General features: G+C 45.3%; 2 protein-coding genes across 6 annotated transcripts in view; one reads left to right on the top strand and one right to left on the bottom strand.

The window, feature by feature from the left end:
* Positions 1-1,245: 1,245 nt before the first annotated feature.
* RPL35 (ribosomal protein L35) lies at positions 1,246-4,064 on the bottom strand. Its single transcript, XM_034793886.1, has 4 exons — positions 3,943-4,064; positions 3,375-3,511; positions 2,347-2,428; positions 1,246-1,469 (listed from the first exon to the last, which is right to left on the bottom strand). Exons 1-4 carry the CDS (start codon positions 3,943-3,945, stop codon positions 1,320-1,322), a joined length of 372 nt encoding a protein of 123 aa, XP_034649777.1. The 5' UTR covers positions 3,946-4,064; the 3' UTR covers positions 1,246-1,319.
* Positions 4,065-6,568: 2,504 nt separating this feature from the next.
* SCAI (suppressor of cancer cell invasion) overlaps positions 6,569-19,417 on the top strand; it is a 93,735-nt gene continuing 80,886 nt past the window's right edge. For 4 of the 5 annotated variants that reach the window (XR_004648448.1, XM_034793309.1, XM_034793310.1 and 1 more), the window contains exons 1-2: positions 6,569-6,721; positions 7,387-7,431. Coding sequence is in view for 3 of the 5 variants with exons in the window: in XM_034793309.1 (XP_034649200.1) it covers positions 6,669-6,721; positions 7,387-7,431 (98 nt within the window). In the remaining 2 variants the exon portion in view is untranslated. Of the gene's footprint in view, positions 6,722-7,386; positions 7,432-9,909; positions 10,057-19,417 lie in introns of those variants that run through there. The other variant, XM_034793311.1, reaches the window with a different exon arrangement.

A 19,417-nucleotide genomic window follows, 5' to 3' on the forward strand; every position in this document is an offset into this window, starting at 1 on the left:
GTAGCGCCAGCGTGGCTGACCCCAGGGCTACCTCCCCCGCAAGATTCAATCAGGGGTATTTATGATTTAAGTCATGGACAGATCGTGAGCTGTGATTTTTTTGTTTCTTTTGTTTTTGTTTGTTGTCCATGGCTTTTACTAAAAATACCCGTGATGAGTAAGGCTACAATTTAATAAGTAAGGGAATCTAGTTTTCAGAACCACCTACATGCCCATGATTTTTTGGTCTCAGTGGAGACAAGCATACCTGCTAACTGATGAGGTCTTTATATAAAAGTATTACACGGAGAAAGTAACTGTAGTGAATATTCTGGAATATCAGGCATAGATAACTCAAGTTTCTGCTGATACATCAGTGCAGAAAGCTCAACCCAGACTGTCCCACCTTCACACGACAGAAGCACAAAGTAGGGGTAAGTTCTGCACAGCCAAGAGCAGCGTTGACAATTTGTCAGGCGCAAAAGGAGCCCTCCATGCTTGTAATAAAAACCACCTCTTGAGAGCTATAAATCCTCAACAGCATGCAGTGCTCTCTCAATTCCATTTCAGAGGGTGGCCAATACTCTGAAATCAAGATTAAGATTGCAATAAGCTTTCAAGCCACACTTGAGCACCTGTTGAAAGTGAGGCGAATCTCCACATAATAGCCTAAGCATTACTAATAATGCTAGTAATTTTTAAGCATCAATTGTATGCCACATGGCTTAGTGACAGATATCATCAAAAATGGCTGTAGAGATATTTTTACTGGATATAGTGGGGTTCATCTGAGCAATAACAGTAAGGTGTTCCAGCTGTACAGTCACTGCTCAAAATAAGCTCTGGCAAAAGAGGCAGAGAGAAGAAGGGACCTCACTATGCTAATTTACCGGTACAGCATTCAGATCCTGCAGTGACTGACACTAGAGAAAAATCTTAAAATAGAAAATCCTCTCAACTACTGGACACACACTAATTCACTTTGAGACACCAAAAGTTAAATACTTCTGCCCCAAAACTTAAAAGCTTAGTGGATTCAGATATTTGCGAAGACTCATGTTTGCCTAAAACATTAGCATGTTCTTTATAGAGGACACCACAGAAAACTAAACAGTTTTATAATGCAAATGGTGGCAGAAATTAACTTTAGCATCTTCCACACTACACTAACATAAAGCTCTCATGATCTCTAACTGAATCGTTTCCTCCATACAGTGTTATGAGTTCTGAACCAAATCCACTCTATAAAACAAGTATCTATGCCTGTCAGTTTCCAAACAACTTGATGTTTAATGAGAAAAAGCTGGCCAATATAGACAGATCCATAGTATGCAAAAGGTTTATGCCTTAACAGCAAACTTCCGGACAGGGTACAGGCGCTCTTTTCGCTGCTGTTTTTTGGTCTTCAAACTTTCTTCGTACTTATTTAATCTGCGGCGCATGGCACGAGTCTTCTTCGGCCGTAGGTCAAGAGGCTTGTACTTTTTGCCCTGTTTTCAAAAAAAAACAACAAATAAGCCTCAAAAGTGGTTGTGGTGGTGGTTTTTTTTTTTTTTTAAGCAGACTTTACCCTTGCCACTGCATCCACGCTGTTCAGTAATCTGCAAAGGATCTGGGTGTGTACAAGTACAGAAAGCTGTCCTGCCTGTTGGTACTGCATGGAGAGCAGGGGCTAAAACTTCCCTATGCAGTTCGTGCATATGACACACTTTCTCCACTAGGAAATGGCTTTACACTACTCAACAGCTGGGAGGGTACCAACCATCAGTCACTACCAGCAGTTTTACCAGACAGGACTGCAGCCTAAAGTTGGGTGATTCCTGATTTTATTAATCCCAGGAGTCTGCCAGTACCTCTGGAAGTATTCACTTGGTCACCTGCTCTAGATAATCCTGGTGTACAGCAAAGAACGTGGCCCATGAGAAATAACACACTGCTATGGGGAAAAAACCTGTTCCAGTGTTCTCAGTGACTTCATCCCTCAAGACTGCCAATCTTTACGAACGTATTTTCCAAAAGAGCACTTAGATCTGTGCCTACTGGAAAGCACACAAAGCCAGATAACAGAGTTACATGCTGTCCAGTAGAAGAATCCTTTAGCAAGAACAGATTCACACTGCATCTACTCAATTCAGAGCAGTGCTGGGTGTTAGTCTTGCAATAAACAGTATTTTGAAAAGGGACCATTATAATATGAGATTAATGTTATACTTTTCCCAGGATTAGAACATTTGAAACAAAATCTCATTTGCAGAATTATTCTTGCAACTAGCTGGGTCTCTTGCCTCACAATTCTATCCACATATCTCAAGATGTCCAGAAAGGAATGTAGGGTAGGGCCTAACAAAGTAGAAAGTTTGGACTTACTTTGTAAAATTTCCTCAGGTTCTCTTTCTGGGTCTGGTTGATGACAGTCAGCACTCTGGCAATGGATTTGCGGACAACCCGGCTGCAGAGAGTAAAGAAACTGGCCTCAAAACACAGACAATAAAAGGCTTAAAACTAGCAAGTACTTTACAAAATATGTAAGAAGAACCATAGAATTGGGATAACGGAGGCACTTCTTGAGAATTATTTCTTACTATATTCAAGACATAGTAGTCATTTTACTCTTCTTTAACAATTAGAATCTTACCACCCTGGAGCTTCCCCTCTACCCAAACACTAAACTAACTCCTTTTCTCCTGTCTAGTCCACATTTGTTTCCTCCTCTGCCCCCCTTGCTTCTCTTCAATGCTACCTACTCTCAGGACAAGGATGGTATTGCTACATCATATATCTCAAATGTGCCATATCAACAAGAAGCAGCCTGTCTATATTAGGTGAAGAAACTGTTACAGCGATATCAGTTGTAAGTAGTACATAAGAATGGCCGTACTGGGTCAGACCAAAGGTCCATCCAGGCCAGTATCCTGTCTGCCGACAGTGGCCAATGCCAGGTGCCCCAGAGGGAGTGAACCTAACAGGTAATGATCAAGTGATCTCTCTCCTGCCATCCATCTCCACCCTCTGACAAACAGAGGCTAGGGACACCATTCCTTACCCGTCCTGCCTAATAGCCTTTAATGGACTTAATCTCCATGAATGTATCCAGTTCTCTTTTAAACCCTGTTACAATCCTAGCCTTCACAACCTCCTCAGGCAAGGAGGCAAGTAATGCTCCCTTCCCCTTGCAACAGGCTCAGTGTGTGCCCACAGCGCAGCCTATGGCTGGGGTTAGATGAGGGCTGAAGCACCTGTGGACTAAAGTAACCCTGGAGCCAGGGGCCCTGGAGGGACAGCACTGCGAGACAGAGGCGGGAGCTCTGATAGCCCCCCACTCCCCGCGCAGGCTCACGCCCAGGCCCCTAAGTGGGAGCGCAGCAGAGCGAGCGTCCCCCGGGGCTTGGACTTACATCTTGGACAGCTTGGAGGCGGCTCCGCCAGTCACCTTGGCCACCCGCAGCTGGGACAGCTCCACCTTCAGGTCATCCAGCTGCTTCAGCAGCTCCTCCTTCTTCTTCCCTCGCAGGTCACGGGCCTTGATCTTCGCCTGCCCAGGAGAGCGAGAGCCCGCTCAGAACCCGGCCGGCCGGCCGCCTCCCCCGAGCCCAGCCCTCAGCCGGCTGCCCCCAGCCCGCCCCCGGGCCCGATCCCCCCCCCCCCCGCCCCCGGCCGGCCGCCCCCCCCGAGCCCAGCCCTCAGAGCCCAGCCGGCTGCCGCCCCCCGCCCACCCCCGGGCCCGATCCCCCCCAGCCCGCCCCTCGGAGCCCAGGGCATCCAGCGCGGCCGAGCCCCCGCGTCAGCCCCGCGGTCTCCGCGGCCCCGGCCTGTGCCGGCAGCCCTCGCTCCCGCGCGACGGACTAGCCGAGCCTCGGGGGGACCGGCCGGGCCTAGGGGCCCTCCCGCCCTCCGGGGGCCGCCTCTCCCCGCGGATGGCTCTGGATTAGAGCGCGAGGGGTCCCGGCCGCTGAATCTACTCACCATGTCGGCAGCGGCTCGGAGCGAAAGGACGGAAGCCGAGCGAGGCCAGAAGTTAGAACGCGAAAGAGCCTGACTGGGCGGGAATCAACCAATCCGGTCTCACAGTGCAGGGGTGATGGGAGGAGCCGGCGCACTGCAACTCGCCCCCTGCAGACTCGCCGCGCAATGGTACAGCCAGAGGGGATGGGTGGGAGCCCTGGGGCTGCTGGTCCTAGAATTGGTTCCTCTATGTCCTGATGTTACTGTATAGCAATCGCTGCCATTATCATAAAATCAACCAATATAATAAGTATAGTAACGACCAAGTATATTATTGCATGGGGCTGGGATTCTGCAGTGGCTCTGCATATCGGCAGGCCCAGGGCTTCAATGGGGCTTTGCATGGATCCCTTGCATGATCAGGCCCTGTGTCTCTTAGGGCATGTCTACACTAGCCACGGGCAGCGATCGATCCAGCGAGGGTCACTTTATCATGTCTAGTATAGACGCGATAAATCAACCGCCGATCGCTCTAGTGCCGACTCCGGTACTCCACCTCAACAAGAAGCACAAGGGGAATCGATGGGAGAGCGTCTCCCGGCAACACAGCACAGGAAGACAATGCAGTAAGTAGATCTAAGTACGTTGACTTCAGCTACGTTATTCACGTAGCTGAAGTTGCATAACTTAGATCGATCTCTCCCCATAGTGTAGCCCAGCCCTTATACTCGGATTGATTTGTGAGTATCTAATCAGGGCCGGCTCCAGGGTTTTGGCCGCCCCAAGCAGCCAAAACCAAAAAAAAAAAAAGCCGTGATCGCGATCTAAAAAAAGCCGCGATCGCGATCTGCTGCGGCAATTCGGCGGGAGGTCCTTCACTCCCAGGCGGAGTGAGGGACCGTCCGCCAAATTGCCGCCGAATACCTGGACCTGCTGCCCCTCTCCGGAGCGGCCGCCCCAAGCACCTGCTTGAGAAGCTGGTGCCTGGAGCCGGCCCTGTATCTAATGTAACAGGTAACAGTAGCTCTCAAGATACATGTACCATAACTACTGCTCTGTAACATTCCATGTTATAATGCCTGGCTGATAATCAGACCTGATCTTTAGGGCCTTAGAGAGTAAGAGGTTAATGCTGTCTGAGGATACTGTGCAAGGCACTGATGTGACCTGCTGTAAAGACAATTAAAATGCTAAAATCCATGAATGTCATCACTGTGGTAATGCTGCCCCATCTTAACTGGGTAGTGTCAACTTGAAAATCATGCTTCTTTCTGAAAATGGTGTTCCTCCTATTATTAATGGGACATCTGAGGCCCTGAACCTGCAGATATTTCCAGATGGGTAGACCAAGGGTCTCCTCATGGGTACAGGATCTACCTGCATGGATCCAATTGCGAGATTGAAGCTTTAGGTTGATGTAACAGAGATCAGAGAAAAATCTATTTTCTCAGTTTGTATTTGTGCATTTGACAAGCGTCATAAAAACAGTATCCAGTTTGTGCCATCTTCATCATGCCAGAGCAACCCGAGAACTGAATGTTTAAAATTATCTGAATGGTCAAAAGGTGAAGCATGAAGTAGAACCAGTTTATCTCGGCGTGACCTTAGACCACACACTGAGTTACCATGCCCACCTGAAGAAGACAGCAGCTAAAGTTAAGATGCCCAATAATTTTCTTAGCAAATTGGCAGGTTCGTCATGGGGTGCTTGTGCTCCAACTTCGCGGACGTCAGCTCTTGCCACCTCGTACTACAAACCAGTTTGGAATCGATCGTCACACACCAAACTGGTGGATATGCAGTTACATGCTGCCATGCATATTATCTCCGGCACCCTGCGTCTGACTCCACTCCCATGGCTTCCAGGTCTGAGCAATATTGCTCCTCCTCATATCAGACGAGAGGTTGCCACTGGCAAGTTACTGGAGAAAGTACACACCAACCCAAGCCTGCTGTTGCACAATGACCTTTTAAAACCACCAGCTGAACATTTGCTGTCACGTTGCGCATTATGGTCTCATCCGCCATGCCAGGCTTTTAGGGCGGAAACACTCCGGCGAGAGGAATGTATATCTGTTATAATCCCCAACCAGTCCCTCAACACATACCCCACAATTTGCCCTCCTGGTTTTGACCTGCCCCATCGCCAGTGGTCCCTGTTGAAGAGGTTCCGGAGCTGGTAAGATCTCTGTGCAGCCAACCAGCATCGCTGGGGCCGTTGTGACAGCTGTGGGCAACACAGACAATGCACATTGCCGATGAATGCCTGCTGACTAGCAGTGGTCGCCTAAAAGAACTGCATCATGCCACGGAAGATGCCATCGCTTGGCTAGACGACTATGCACACCATAAATAAAATTTTCCAGCTGGTTGCGTGAGTCTTTCTTGAGCAATAGGGATCAGGCAGCCCCTGGTGTAGGCAGATTCCAGGTGCAGTTCTTCCCCTCCCCACACGGTGGCGCCCCTGCCTCCCGCACAGCCGCCCCTGTCCGTATCTAAGCAGCAAGAGCCATACTCGCGGTTTCAACCTATCCTGCTAGGGAGATGGCATGAGAGTGACGGGGGCTGCAGCCAGTCAGAGAGCGGAGTCGCCTCCTCGCCGAGCGACGAGCCAATTAGAACCTGGAAAGGGCGGGGCAAGTCCGCCTCCCAGACTAGTGTGAGGCGGCATCCGCGCTCCCCCGGCACCGAGCGGCAGCGCTAGCGGTAGGAGCAGCTTCGCCGCGGAGCTGGCGGAGGCGGCGCGGATGGTGAGAGGAGCCGCCCGGCAGCGCCTGCCCCGCACTGGCCCGGCCTCCAGGTGAGGGGCGCCGAGTGCGAGAGCGCGCGCGCGCGGGGGCGTCTCCGGCCCGGCGGCAGGAAAAGCGCGTAAAGCCCCCCCCCGGCATGGCCCCCCGCCCTGAAACCCCCGCTCCTCCTTCCCCCCCCGTAACCCCCGCCTCTCCTCCCCCCGCCCCCCGTAACGGCCCGGGATACCCGCCTCCCAACCCCCGCCTCTCCTCCCCCCCGCCCCGTAACCCCCAACTCTCCTCCCCCACGTAATGGCTTGGGACCCCCCCCCCGCCCTGAAACCCCCGCCTCTCCTCCCCCCCGCCTCGTAACCCCCGCCTCTCCTCCCCCCCGTAACGGTCCGGGACCCCCGCCTGGCCCCCCGCCACTCTTACCCCCTGCTCTGTCCCTCCTGCCCCGAGCTCCCGCTGCCCTGTGCAGGGCCCCCTGCGGTGCCCTGTTCCCTGTGCCTTGCCCGGTCCCCCCCCCGGCCTCATCAGCCCCCCTGGACCCCCTCATCCGTGAGCTCCTGGGGACCGGGACCGTGCTCAGAGCCTACCCAGTGCTGAACGATGCCAGGGAGGGCAGGGCGCACCCTGGAGTGTGTTGCCTGGAGCCTGTTCCCCTTCTGCCCTTCCTGGTGCTCGTTCCCCTGGCCCCCCGGGTCACTGCCTTCTTTCTCTTTCCCATCTCCAGAACAACAGGCCTGGTGGAGAAGCCTTCTCGCAAACGGAAATCCAGGTAAGATGGTGATTTCCCATCCCCCTCCTTTACTTTGCTGATGGCTGACTCTGTGGATAGGCAAAATAGACCTTCTTCCACACTATGCCTCATTGCTCTCACAGACACTTCTACAGAGCCTCCTGCTACAAGATCAGTCTCAGCTCAGTTGGTGTAAGCAGGAGCGAAGCACATTGAAATCAAGGGGAGTTGTGTCCCAGTGTGTGCAGTCAAAAAATGAACTGCTCTGTTAGCTCATGAGACCCTGGCTTCCCCTAGCCAAGTGACATGTCTGTGAATTTCCTAGGAGAGGGTGGGGGGATTGTAAAATGGTGTCAAAGCTGCAGACCAAGGCAGATAGTGCATTGTAGTGTATGTACCTAATGCAGGTGATAGAAAAACACACATAGGAGAAAATCAATTCTTTGCTTGAGAAGATCTTGAGTATCTAAGAACCATAGAAGTGATTCTAAAGGCAACAGGGTTTTTTTTTTTTTCCCCACTCCATATGTATATATCTCTGGAGGTGCCAATAGGGAGATGCCTTTGCTTGCATTTAGCATGCAAGTTTCTGTGCTTGTTTATTCAGGAGAAGAGAAATGTCTGCAAATCTCTGCTGCTGCCTTGTTCTGTGCACCTAGCCACCTTTTTGGAGGCTAGTTTTTCCCTTGCTCTCAACATTTAATTTCTGAGGAGAGGGAAGGGGATTCTGTTATTAGTCTGGAATATTCTACAGATTCTGTCTGGTTCAGTGTGGGCTTCATGGCTCTTTTCACTTGATGGTTTCTGCTTTGTTACAGCCTCTGACAGCAGGAGTCTAAAAGTGTTAGTGTTTTGTAGGGGGGAAGGTTTGACAATGGGAAACATACACAACAGTCCGAATACTGACATGCATGAGATCTTTGTGTGTAAATATTTTATTCCTGCTGTCTCCAGACTGATTATTATAGAGTGAGTGGTGCTGGCCCATTTCCTTTTCCATCTGCTAAATTGCATTAAAAGAGGCCACAAATAATTTCCTAATTTTTTATATGCAAGTAGCTGCTGTGGATCTCCCAGGAATGTCATGTGAAGGCAAGTAGCAGAGCAGATAGTTTGTGCCACAGTGAATTGGAAGGGAGGTTGTCTTAGAGACAGTGTCTCTACTAAGGTGTGGGCCACCCTATGGAAAAAGTTTAGGGGCCCCTTACTTGCTTTCTTCCTCCTGTGTCTGCTGTTCATGCTTTGAACTCCTGCAGTACTGCTGTGCCTTAAGGGCTATTAAAACGAATTCCATTTTCATCAGTTGATAAGGATGCCCAATGGGTTTTGGGGCTAGGCAGTACAGATGGACAAAGTCAGTTCAGCAAAGTTCACTTCCTTAGTGTGTGGAGAGAGATTTGGGTGGGCAAGGGAGATGGAAAAGCTGCACGTATGGGTTGAGAATTTTATTCACAAACAGAAATATTTATAAATAAGCTTGTTAATAGTTTTGTGTTGTGCAATGTTATTGCTTCTCTCTCTCTCCCTTACTTACTGTAAGAATAGTGGTGACGAAGGGCTTGATCCTGAACACTTGACTCAGTCCAAACTCCATGGATCCAAGGGTCTGACTCTGATCTCCTGCCATTGAGAATAGGAAGTTACTCCACCAAAGTCTGTTGAATTGCAGTGGTAAAAAGCTTTGGGGTCTAGTTCTTACTTGAGTCTTATACTTAGGACTTGTCTCCACTAAGGAAATGTAGTAAAAATTTCCTAATGTAGTTAACATAATTTCAGCTCCACTGGTGGGAGCCCTCCTATAGATTGGGGGCAGACAGCTGCTGGCATTCTAAATGCCTTGCCATGTAGGCCTGCTCTGTGCTTGGTTAAACAATATAGCAATTAAAACCTCTGCATACACAGGAACACCCTGTCTGCACTGTCTCTCACCAGTGCTACCAGCAACAAAGCTGAAATGGTAATGGCAGTCATGGGGAATTTTAGCAAACATATCCTAGTGTAGAGACAGGCACAGTGGTTTACAGAAGCAGCTACTCTTGAGTGCATTTACTGACCTTACATGAACACAGTTGCATCAGAGTTGTAACTTTCATTGCTCAGTCCATTGAATGCGTAAGTGATTAGGAACCTTAGCATCACACCTGACTGTAGATTAGATTTGTGGAAAAAAGACATTTAATTTTTATCTGAGATTAATCGGCCTGCTCCTTCCTGGCCTGCCCCCACTCTTTGAATGGTTTGGGGAGTCTTTGTAAGCCAAGCAGTATTTTATTTTAATTGGAACAAACATTGAGTCACTTAATGACAAGCAAGAGCATCATTCTCTATCAGTCAGGGCTGCCAAAATAATGCAGATAGGATACACAACTACAGCAGCCAGCTACTACACTACAGAAAATGAGGATCTTTTTACAGAAACCATTTGTGAGGAAAGGAGAATCTGAAAGTTTTGTCTCTCAAATTGTGTTACAGAGAAAACCAGCTATTGTAATATTGGTCTTTGCTGGAAACTGCTGGAATTCTACTGAAAATCAATTTCCCAACTAAATATGGGAAGCCTTCCTCCCTTCCCTCACCAAGACAACTAACTTGGTTAAGCTGTAACTGTAGAGACATGTGAAGATAATGACACCCTGTTCATGTTCCCAACACCTCACGTGAAAGGTCAGATCTATATTGATATAATGATATATAATATAACAATGATATAAGCCTATAGCAGTTAGAGGGAGAAATGGGTACCGTATTTGAATTATGTTGTCTGTTTCTACGTTGCTATTATTTATAAAGCATCCAAAGTTTGCCAAGTGCTTTACAGACAAATAGGGAGACAGAGTCCCTGTGCTAAGGAGTTTGCAACCTGTTTCAGTTCTAAAAACACTTTGTCTGAAAAACAGCATTGGAAAAATAACCCTTGGCCAGAGGGCTGTGCTATATAAATGTACCATTGAAATGTTAGACACTTAAGAGTGATGATCTCCATGCATACCAAACTGCAAATTTTTGTCTTGCTAGTGGGGCTCTGGTCTATGATTGGGGGTCACTGCCGCACGACTTCTGCTCGCGCTGTACACCATTTTTACACTGGTTTAGTTCCACTGACTTTAATGGAATTGTGACTTCCTCTAGAGTAAAAGAGGAGAATCGTACTCTGTGTGTGGTATGAATTTGATAATCTGGATTCATCATTTTGCTGGCTCATCTGTTATGCGTGGGGACATGAGGCAGTGGGAGAGGAATTCCAGTATGAAAGAGTCTGAAATCTCCTGAGAGGAGGCTAGTTTGCAAATGTTTAAAATTAACCACTGTCTAATGTTGTACTTTAAAATGAACAGTGAAGTAAAATCAAAAAGCTGTATTGTGGATGTGGTGTGGCACTCTTCGCAGTGCCCTAGAGAAAACACTGATGGAAGGAAATCAGGGCTGTGCAGGCAGAACTCCCCCTATTCATTTCTCTGGAAATCATAATTGTTGCAGAAATCAGGTCTTGGGTCTGTAACAAAGGTTACTTGTATAAGAGGGGTAGCCATGTTAGTCTGTATCCACAAAAACAACAAGGAGTCCGGTGGCACCTAAAAGGCTAACAGATTTATTTGGGCATAAGCTTTCGTGGGTAAAAAACCCACTGCATTGCATCTGAAGAAGTGGTTTTTTTACCCAGGAAAGCTTATGCCCAAATAAATCTGTTAGCCTTTAAGGTGCCCCCAGACTCCTCATAGGTTACTTGCCGTGAGTATGCAAGCTCCGCTCTGGGGGTGTCCAGTACAAGCAACCCACTGTACTTCTCTGTCCTTAGCCTACTTGTTCTGGCACAAGGGGGCAGCATAAAAGGATGGTCTGAGTGTGTGTGTGTGTGTGTGTGTGTGTGTGTGTAGCACAGAGGGTCAAGCAGAGGTCTGCTTCCATAAAGTGTGCTAATTAGCTGCCTACATAAACATTACCTAGCTATTTACATATGCCAAGGGAGCCCAGTAGGGTCCTGTAATTGGATTCAGTCTGGTTCCTGCAGGATGTTGGGCAGAAAGGGAAGAATGTGATCCCAAAAAGTCTCAGTGGGGAGACTCTCTTTTGAAGTCTTGTTAATTATTACTGTTATTGTAATAGAACAAAGACCAGACACTGAATTTCGTGATGTAATTAAACCTTCCCTGTGCTCCAGCTTCTGCAATCATAAGGATTTCCCTGCTTGGTGGTAAAGAATTGGTCTAGAAATGATTTCTGATCTGGAGAGTGAATCTACAGGACACTGATATACTCTGCACATGATTCTCATGCATTACTTTCTCTCCTCTCTGACCTGGAGGGAGGGCAGCAAACCAATCTGAGGGCTCTCTTTGAGCTTGTACTGTCTTCTCCTGTCTTAATGGAGTACAGTTCCAGTTGGAAGGCAGCCACCAACACCCTTGCTGAGAATGCTAACAAGATGTAGGATGATATGATTACTGCCCTCTAGTTCAGGAGCTGGCCTGACATCCCACTTGGGCTATCTAGGCAATAATCCAACTTGCTGTGAGTACATTTCCTAATGATCTAAGCAGCATTAGCATTATGTGGTATTATAGCCGCGTCTCTGGATTGAATTGGTGTCTGTATATCAAAGGGTTAAACCGTCAGTAGCTTTCTGAGGAAGCAAAAAAACCTATCCTGTAACTCAGATGCTTTCCAGGAACTTGGCTCATGTGAGAGGCATGTGCTTTTCCACACTGCTTTAGGTGATGGCTTAGTTCAAGGGGCCCAGAATTGGCTCACCCAACAGTTGTTGGCAACTTGCCACCTAATGTGCATAAAACAGAACTGACTGTGACCCCTCCCCCCCCATCTCTAATGCGGAGGGAGAGATCTGAGATCCGATTTTTGTCTTGCTCTAGCTCTGCTTGCCTGTGTGGGTTGAACTGGGCGTGCTGTTTAGGCTGTAGAGACTGTCCATAAAGCCCCATGGACTGTATTGAGCTCTAAGGCTGCATTTTGGTGGTTTGTCACTTTAACGTACTCAACCCTTGCTGTACTTCAGCCACCTGTCTGCCTTCTAGCCTGTTCCCCCTTCACTCCTTGGTTTCATGGAGTGCTCCAGAGTAGTGCAGAGTAGTGGTTTGTTTAAGACTACTGCTGTGATCTTGTGGCTTGTGTTTTCTTGAGTATGTGGCAAAATTCACTACTGACAGTTCGCTGCAAAAAACCCACAGAATAATTGAGTTTGTGAAATGTAAAATACCTTGGCACATCAGTCTTCAACAGAGGATGGTGTTGGTTTTTCGCAGACTAGATTGCTCAGACATTCTTTTCTTTCTTTCACTTGCCAGCATCCTAAGTTAGCATTTATGATTATTGGTATTACAGTAGAGCCTAAGAGCGCCAGTCATGGGTTGGTACCTTGTTGCATTAGATGCTGCATGAACACATGAGATGGTTCCTGTCCTAAAGATATTAGGATGTAACTTAAATTACTAACATAGTGTAGCATTGGATGTGGTATGGCACTTAAAATGCTTGTGATCAAATTGCTGGTGACAGGGCAGCACACTCCTTTCCAACCATTTTCAGTAAGAACATCCTCAATCGATGTATTTTAAAACCCCAGATCTCCTTTGAACCATCCACTGAGGCTTCCTAGGCCTCTGATCCAGAAGCTGGCTGCTTCAGTGACTGATTTATTTTTATTAACATGCTGGTAATTAATTTGGTATGAGGGAAGAGCAGGGGACCTGCTGTGGGGACATCTTTGGACTTTGCCTCTTGTATTCAAGATAGAAAAGGGGTCATGAGCTGCAGTGAATGGGAGAGCGTGGAGTGCACAGTCTGGACTAATGTGGAACAAATTGCCAGAGGCAGCAATGTAAGGAAGAGAGTGTGTATGGGAGGGAGCTGGCTAAATCCTTGCATGGGAAGCGAGAGGATGTAATGTTGTGGGCAATTTAATTTCATTCTAGAGGAAAACCAGTCCAGAAAGGACCTGACTTCCAACAGGCCAGGGTGTGGAGACTTAGTTGAGGCTGAAATTCTAGTGCTGACTCTCCATTCTTGAAATTAGATTAATTAAAATATGAAAACCCATAAGAGGCAAATTAGGCCCAGCCACAACTTATCTTGGGACAAATAAGATCAGGTGAGTGAGCTGTGGGGATGCTGGATCTTGGTTAGAATCAGCTCTGGGGTGGGAATGTGATACAAAGTGTCATGTTGGAGGGGGTGCTGCAGGTCCTCTTGACAGCCCTCTTCAGTGAGTGAGAAAGGGAAGAAATTTAGAAAGGAGCCATGCTCATGCAGTTTCTGGCAGGTCTTGAGTTATAGCAAAATAAACAAACCAGCATGTGCTGCACAGGTGAGAGCCTCCACCTGCTAAGGGTGAGTCTTGCATTCTTCAAGACACTGTCTCTTGGGTGTTTTTCTGGAAACTTGAGCTCATGTTTACTTGTGAAGTAGGAGAGCTCTGATGCTTGCGCGCGGATTTAAATGGAACACTTGTGATGAAATAGCCCGGGGAGGCAGTTGCTGTTCAGAATGACCTCGCCAGTAAGATTTTTTTTTCCCCCCCCCCCCCCCTCTTTTTAAATAGAAAAGCTGAATTCTCATTTGGATCTTCTTGCAGAATGCTTTTTTTAGAAATAGGTAAATGTGAATGTACTATTAATAACCTAAAATACAGCATAATGGGCTCAGAATGATTAAAGCTGCTTGGACAGATTCACGCTTGTACTAGCTTCTCAGTGACTGTTTGTTTTATCCATGTGTGCTGTTTTCCACATTCTAGGTACAGTTGTATAACACTCTGATGTATTAAACAGTTAACTTGGCATTTCTGATTATAGTAACGAAGAGAATCAGCATATCAAGCATCTTGTATTACCCATGGCTGATGGTTATAAGTTGTTCGATGATGTTGTGTTCCTTGGATGCAACATTACAGAAGTGCAACGAGCCTTACTTGCACTGATGTATTATCCTTGCTACCTTTTTGTGAGGTAGGTGATTACTATCACCATCTTATAGACAGGGAAAATGAGACTGAGAAATGACTCCAGGCCACACAATTGGTTGGGGCAGAGCTGGGGATATTGAACTGTTCTAAAATCTGGAAGGACATGGTGACCAGGAAGAATCAGTTCAATTCACTACAGATAAACAAAAGCAAGTATTACTATATCAGGTAATTTTAAATACAAAGCTTGTTTTGATAAACCTTTTCTATATGTGCAGCATATTTAAGGTAGTTTATTTAAATAATTAAAAGTTTTTGTGTATTTTCATTGATTCTAATTACTATCCAAAGAGAGCTCGACATGCATCACAAGTAAAAATTAATGTAGAAAATAAGACATCCATCATTTTCTAACATCATAAAAATGTGAAAACTAAGAATCTGAATAAATGTAAGTTAAGCTACATAATTGCTTGAATATATACCAGTAGATACTATCTGTAGAACAAACTTAGTGTAAAAGCTGTATTTAGTTGTAAATCAACATGTTTTTAATGAAAATGCCCTTTGTTTGGGAAAATAACAGTACAAATGTAAAACATGAAATCAGCATTTAAATCTGTGACTTACATTGCTTTGATGTAAATCAGCCCTCACTGTACTGAACCGTGTTAGCTTTATCCTCTGATCATTAACATACACTCCCTTTTTGCCACTGTCTCTAGTCTACCACAAAATATATTTCCTGGGGCTGGAGGGGAGGCAAAGTAAATTTGTTAGTCTCTAAGGTGCCACAAGTACTCCTGTTCTTCTTTTTGCGGATACAGACTAACACGGCTGTTACTCTGAAACCTGTCTTTACACCAAGTCTCTCAAGGAGGATTCCATGTTCAATAGAGGAGTGTTCCTCTCACTAGAGGGTGTAGGGGGAGGGATGACTGGTGGAGTGAGAGGTTCCTGGAAGCAACAATAATTGAGACACCTTTCCTATAATGCATTGGCAGGTGTCTGCATCTCATCCTCGTCTCTTCAAACCAGAGGAGGAAGGAGCAGGCCTGCAGAGAGAAATTTGAGGCTCCAGTACATCATATTCACTGGGGCCTCACCCCTCCCATTTCACTTTACTTACACAGTTATAGATATTTGAGGGGACCCCCAGAGCTTGGGGTCCTGGTTCTCCCCTGCCCCCATCAGCCCTGGAAAGTGACTTTAAAACCAACCAGGTCTAAAGGCAGAGTTCCTCTTTCTGCTCCCTTCATGGCAAATCTTATCGTTTTGCATTGCACATGGAAATTGTAGCTAATTTGAAATGTATCCTCTTGTAAGATCACACATACAATTTTCCGTGTCTGTGACTAAGGCAAAATAATGATTACAATACTAGATAGCAGTAATTATAACAACAACCTCTCCAGTAACCATTTCAGTGGCAGTCTTGTCCCCAAAAAAGGTAAGTGTATGATTTTCTTGCCTATGTCTGCATTGGGTAAAACCAGCCCCATGAGGTTCTGAGCATTTCTCAGTTATGTCATGTAGGAGAGATGTATTGCAGGGGAAATGGATTCCTCTGGGTCTAGCAGCTTAAAATATATGAGAAACTAAGACTTTGATAGCCCAGGGTTAAGTTGCAGGGAGTAGGGACTGGAATCTGACTTGAATATAGCATTCTTGGGGCTCCAAGAAATTTCAGTGCCACTTAAACTTCCAGCTTAAAAATGGTGTTCTTCCTGCCAAGATGGAGTAGGAACTGAAAGCTTTGGAGGTGACTTCACAAAGATTCAGCTGCCCTCAAATAGGTTTATTCACAATGAACTTTGATCACAAAGTATGTAAAAGCTTTCTCAAATGCAAAGGACCCGACACCATTGGGAATGGACTGTCTCCTACTCTGGTTAGGATTCTCTTGTTTGCCTTTCCACAAATCCTGTTGCTAAACAGTACAAATTAAAATAGCCCATGAGGTTGCTAGTGCTCTGGAGAGTCTGCAAAGGCCTTATTTTCTGATTTCGTAGCAATGGCTTCCCTGCAACCTTTCTTTCCACTAGTGTCCCCCACACGCTCGTCACAGAGGATACCAGGATCTCCGCATTTAGCATGGCTCTTTGAATGAAGCATCTTGTAGAACAGGGGTAGGCAACCTATGGCATGTGTGCCAGAGGTGGCCCATGAACTGATTTTTTTCAGTGGCACTCACACTGCCCAGGTCCTGGCCACCGGTTTGGGGGGCTCTGCATTTTAATTTAATTTTAAATGAAGCTTCTTAAACATTTTAAAAACCTTGTTTACTTTACATACAACAATAGTTTAGTTAGACTTGTAGAAAGAGACCTTCTAAAAAACGTTAAAATGTATTACTGGCACGCGAAACCTTAAATTAGAGTGAATAAATGAAGACTCGGCCCCCCACTTCTGAAAGGTTGTTGACCCCTATTGTAGAATGAGGGCTATTACAACCAGGTTATCCATGCCTTACTTTCCTCCAGGAGGCTCTCCACTTCCCAGTCCCATGGCAGGGCCTGTTTACAATTTAAGCATTGGTGTTTTGACAAGGAGTGTGATCCCTGGAAAGGAGGAACTAGACACATCCTTGCATTTGTGCACAGTGGTTGCTCGATGGGCCTTGCCATAAGTCCACTACGACAGTGGTTCTCCACCAGCGGTATGTAGAGGTCTTCCAGGGAGTACATCAATTTATCTAGATATTTGCCTAGTTTTCAACAGGCTACATAAAAAGCACTAGCAAAGTCAGTACAAACTAAAATTTCATACGGACAATGATTTGTTTATAACCACTCTATATACGATACCTGTTGTCTTTTTCCTGTGGACTACATGACACACCTAAAGGAACTTTTCGTGGATGATTTTTTTTTTTTTTTAATTCATTTGCCATTTTGTTGTTTCCTGATGTGTTTTCCCCTCCCCCCCCCCCTTTTTGCAGACTTTATGCATATTCTTCTCTGCTGTATTCTTCCCAATTAGATTTGATTGGCTTACATTTACTTGTTTACTTTGGGTCAAATACTGTAAATGATCCACTCCACAGATTCCTGCTCAGTGCCTTCATCCATTAGTTTTAAACAGGACAGGATAACAGAGCAATATACAAGTATATTCTAACCCATTCAGTTCAGATGCAGTTCTAGCTGAGCTCTCTAAATACTCCATGCTCTACTAACCTAGAACCTATACTGAAATTCTTCTTAAATAACAAAGCACTCGAGTTAAATGAGTGTTGTGAAATTCAATTTCTTTATTAAAAAGACTAGGAGAAATTCCCTGTCTAATAATGTAAAGATTAAAAAAAACAACAAAAAGAAGGTGATCCCGTGCCCCTGCAACTATCCTTTAAAATGGTAGAGAACAATACATAGGAAGTGAGAACATCTGTATCCAGAAGAAATAAAGGCCAAGTGCATCCCATGAAACTGATTTCCTGATACGGTTTTGTTTTAAAGTCAAATCATAAACTTAGAGACTGTAATTCTTACTTGCTTGATCTTCCCCATGTTGTGTAAATATCATTGGTCTTACGAACTGAGTTAATAAACACTGGATTAGTAGAAACACAGATTTGTAATCTATGTTTTTGAGACTATTTGGGTCCAACTGTTACCATACACTAAAGTAATTCATGAGTTTAAAATTATTTGAAAGGAGATTATATATGAATGGTGTCTGTAATTTTATCTTTTTGGCCAATTCTGATTCCAGTGTACTAGGAGTGAAAAGATGATGCTGTCAAAATAAATAAATATTCTTGTCTTCCTATTGGTCATTTTCACTACATTTATTCAATGTAACTGAGGCTCACAAATCTCCAGGTAACCAACTTTTTTGTTACAATTTCGTTCAGGTGACAAGAAATAAAATATATTTGAAAGAGCATGGATGTAGGTTTCTGTTCTGGGGGAGGGAAGGGGACAGGATGTAGTCAAATCTTTAAGAAAGAATGGCCTGAATATCTGTTAGGTAGTGAGAGGCCATTACTGTATTGTTATTATATGAATAGGGATTAGATGGTCAATGTCTCATTTGTTTTCCCCAAAACTATAAATCAGTGTGATGTGCCACTATTTGTGATGGAGTCAAGCTGCGGCTAAGGAGAGATGAATGCCTGTTGCATGGCTGCTGCTTTTTTTTTTTTTTAAATCTCTTTTGGAATGGCTTAAAGCTACATATCAAAACCTTGGCATAATCAGAACACCAATCATGCATGTTTTTAATGACTGTTAAATGAGGGTTGATAGGGATGTAGTCAAGAGAGAGAACTGGAAGACGTGGAGTTTTCGTGGCTATTTTTAAACCTGTACTTAACTCCCTTGCCTCTTAAAATTCCAGTGTGCTGAGCTTCCAAACAACCTCATGGTTAGCATAGAGTTCTGAAAGCATATTGTAATATTTTGAAGCATCTGAATATGCGGGGAATCAAATTAGCTACTGTAAAAAGGAAAATGAGTCTCTGATTATGCTTCCTTTGCTCTTACTTGCTCAAATTCTGTGGGGCAATGCTGAATTACAGAGGTGTCTGACTCATAGTTAAGACTATACCCTGAGGTGCGTTAGCTTGTTCTAGACCTTCCTTACCTTATTTTTTTTACTTGGAATTAGGTCATTCCTGGAAACTAATTTGTGATCCTTGTAGGATGGGCTATTCCCCCTCCCTAAGTCTTTCTAGAGTCTAGAATGGTGTGAAATGAGGAACTACAAAGTGCCTCTTCTTTAAAAATGACCAGTGAGCATATAATACAGTATTCCAGTAACCTTAGAGCTCATACATTCAGTTAACAGCAAGATTTGTGTGTAAAAGTGTCCTTTATGTATTTCACAACCATACCTTGGACCTACAACACACACATTTAAGTAGCATAGAACTAATTTGTGTGTGTAATGAGGAGGCTGCCATTATATTGTTCCTGCTCAGAGATCAAAGGGAGTGCAGAGATGGCAATTAGTATGAATTTTTGTGGTCTTAAAACAATACAAATTTACTGTTAAGTCTTCAAGGTATTCTGGTATCTGACTTATTTCCTTCTATCTAGCTATTTAAACTTTGCTTTGTCTGTAGTAATTGCTTTTGGTTTAATTGCTCTTTCACATGCTGGAACT

The sequence above is a fragment of the Trachemys scripta genome, chromosome 17 (genome assembly GCF_013100865.1).
Source record: "Trachemys scripta elegans isolate TJP31775 chromosome 17, CAS_Tse_1.0, whole genome shotgun sequence".
In the NCBI taxonomy this organism is placed as follows: domain Eukaryota; kingdom Metazoa; phylum Chordata; order Testudines; family Emydidae; genus Trachemys; species Trachemys scripta.

Excerpts from the sequence above, each read along its gene's own strand:
- RPL35 (XM_034793886.1), bottom strand. Across the intron at positions 2,429-3,374 it reads GCCTCCAAGCTGTCCAAGAT|CCGGGTTGTCCGCAAATCCA; the intron begins GTAAGTCCAAGC and ends TACTCTCTGCAG. Across the intron at positions 1,470-2,346 it reads ACCTGAGGAAATTTTACAAA|GGCAAAAAGTACAAGCCTCT; the intron begins GTAAGTCCAAAC and ends TTTTGAAAACAG.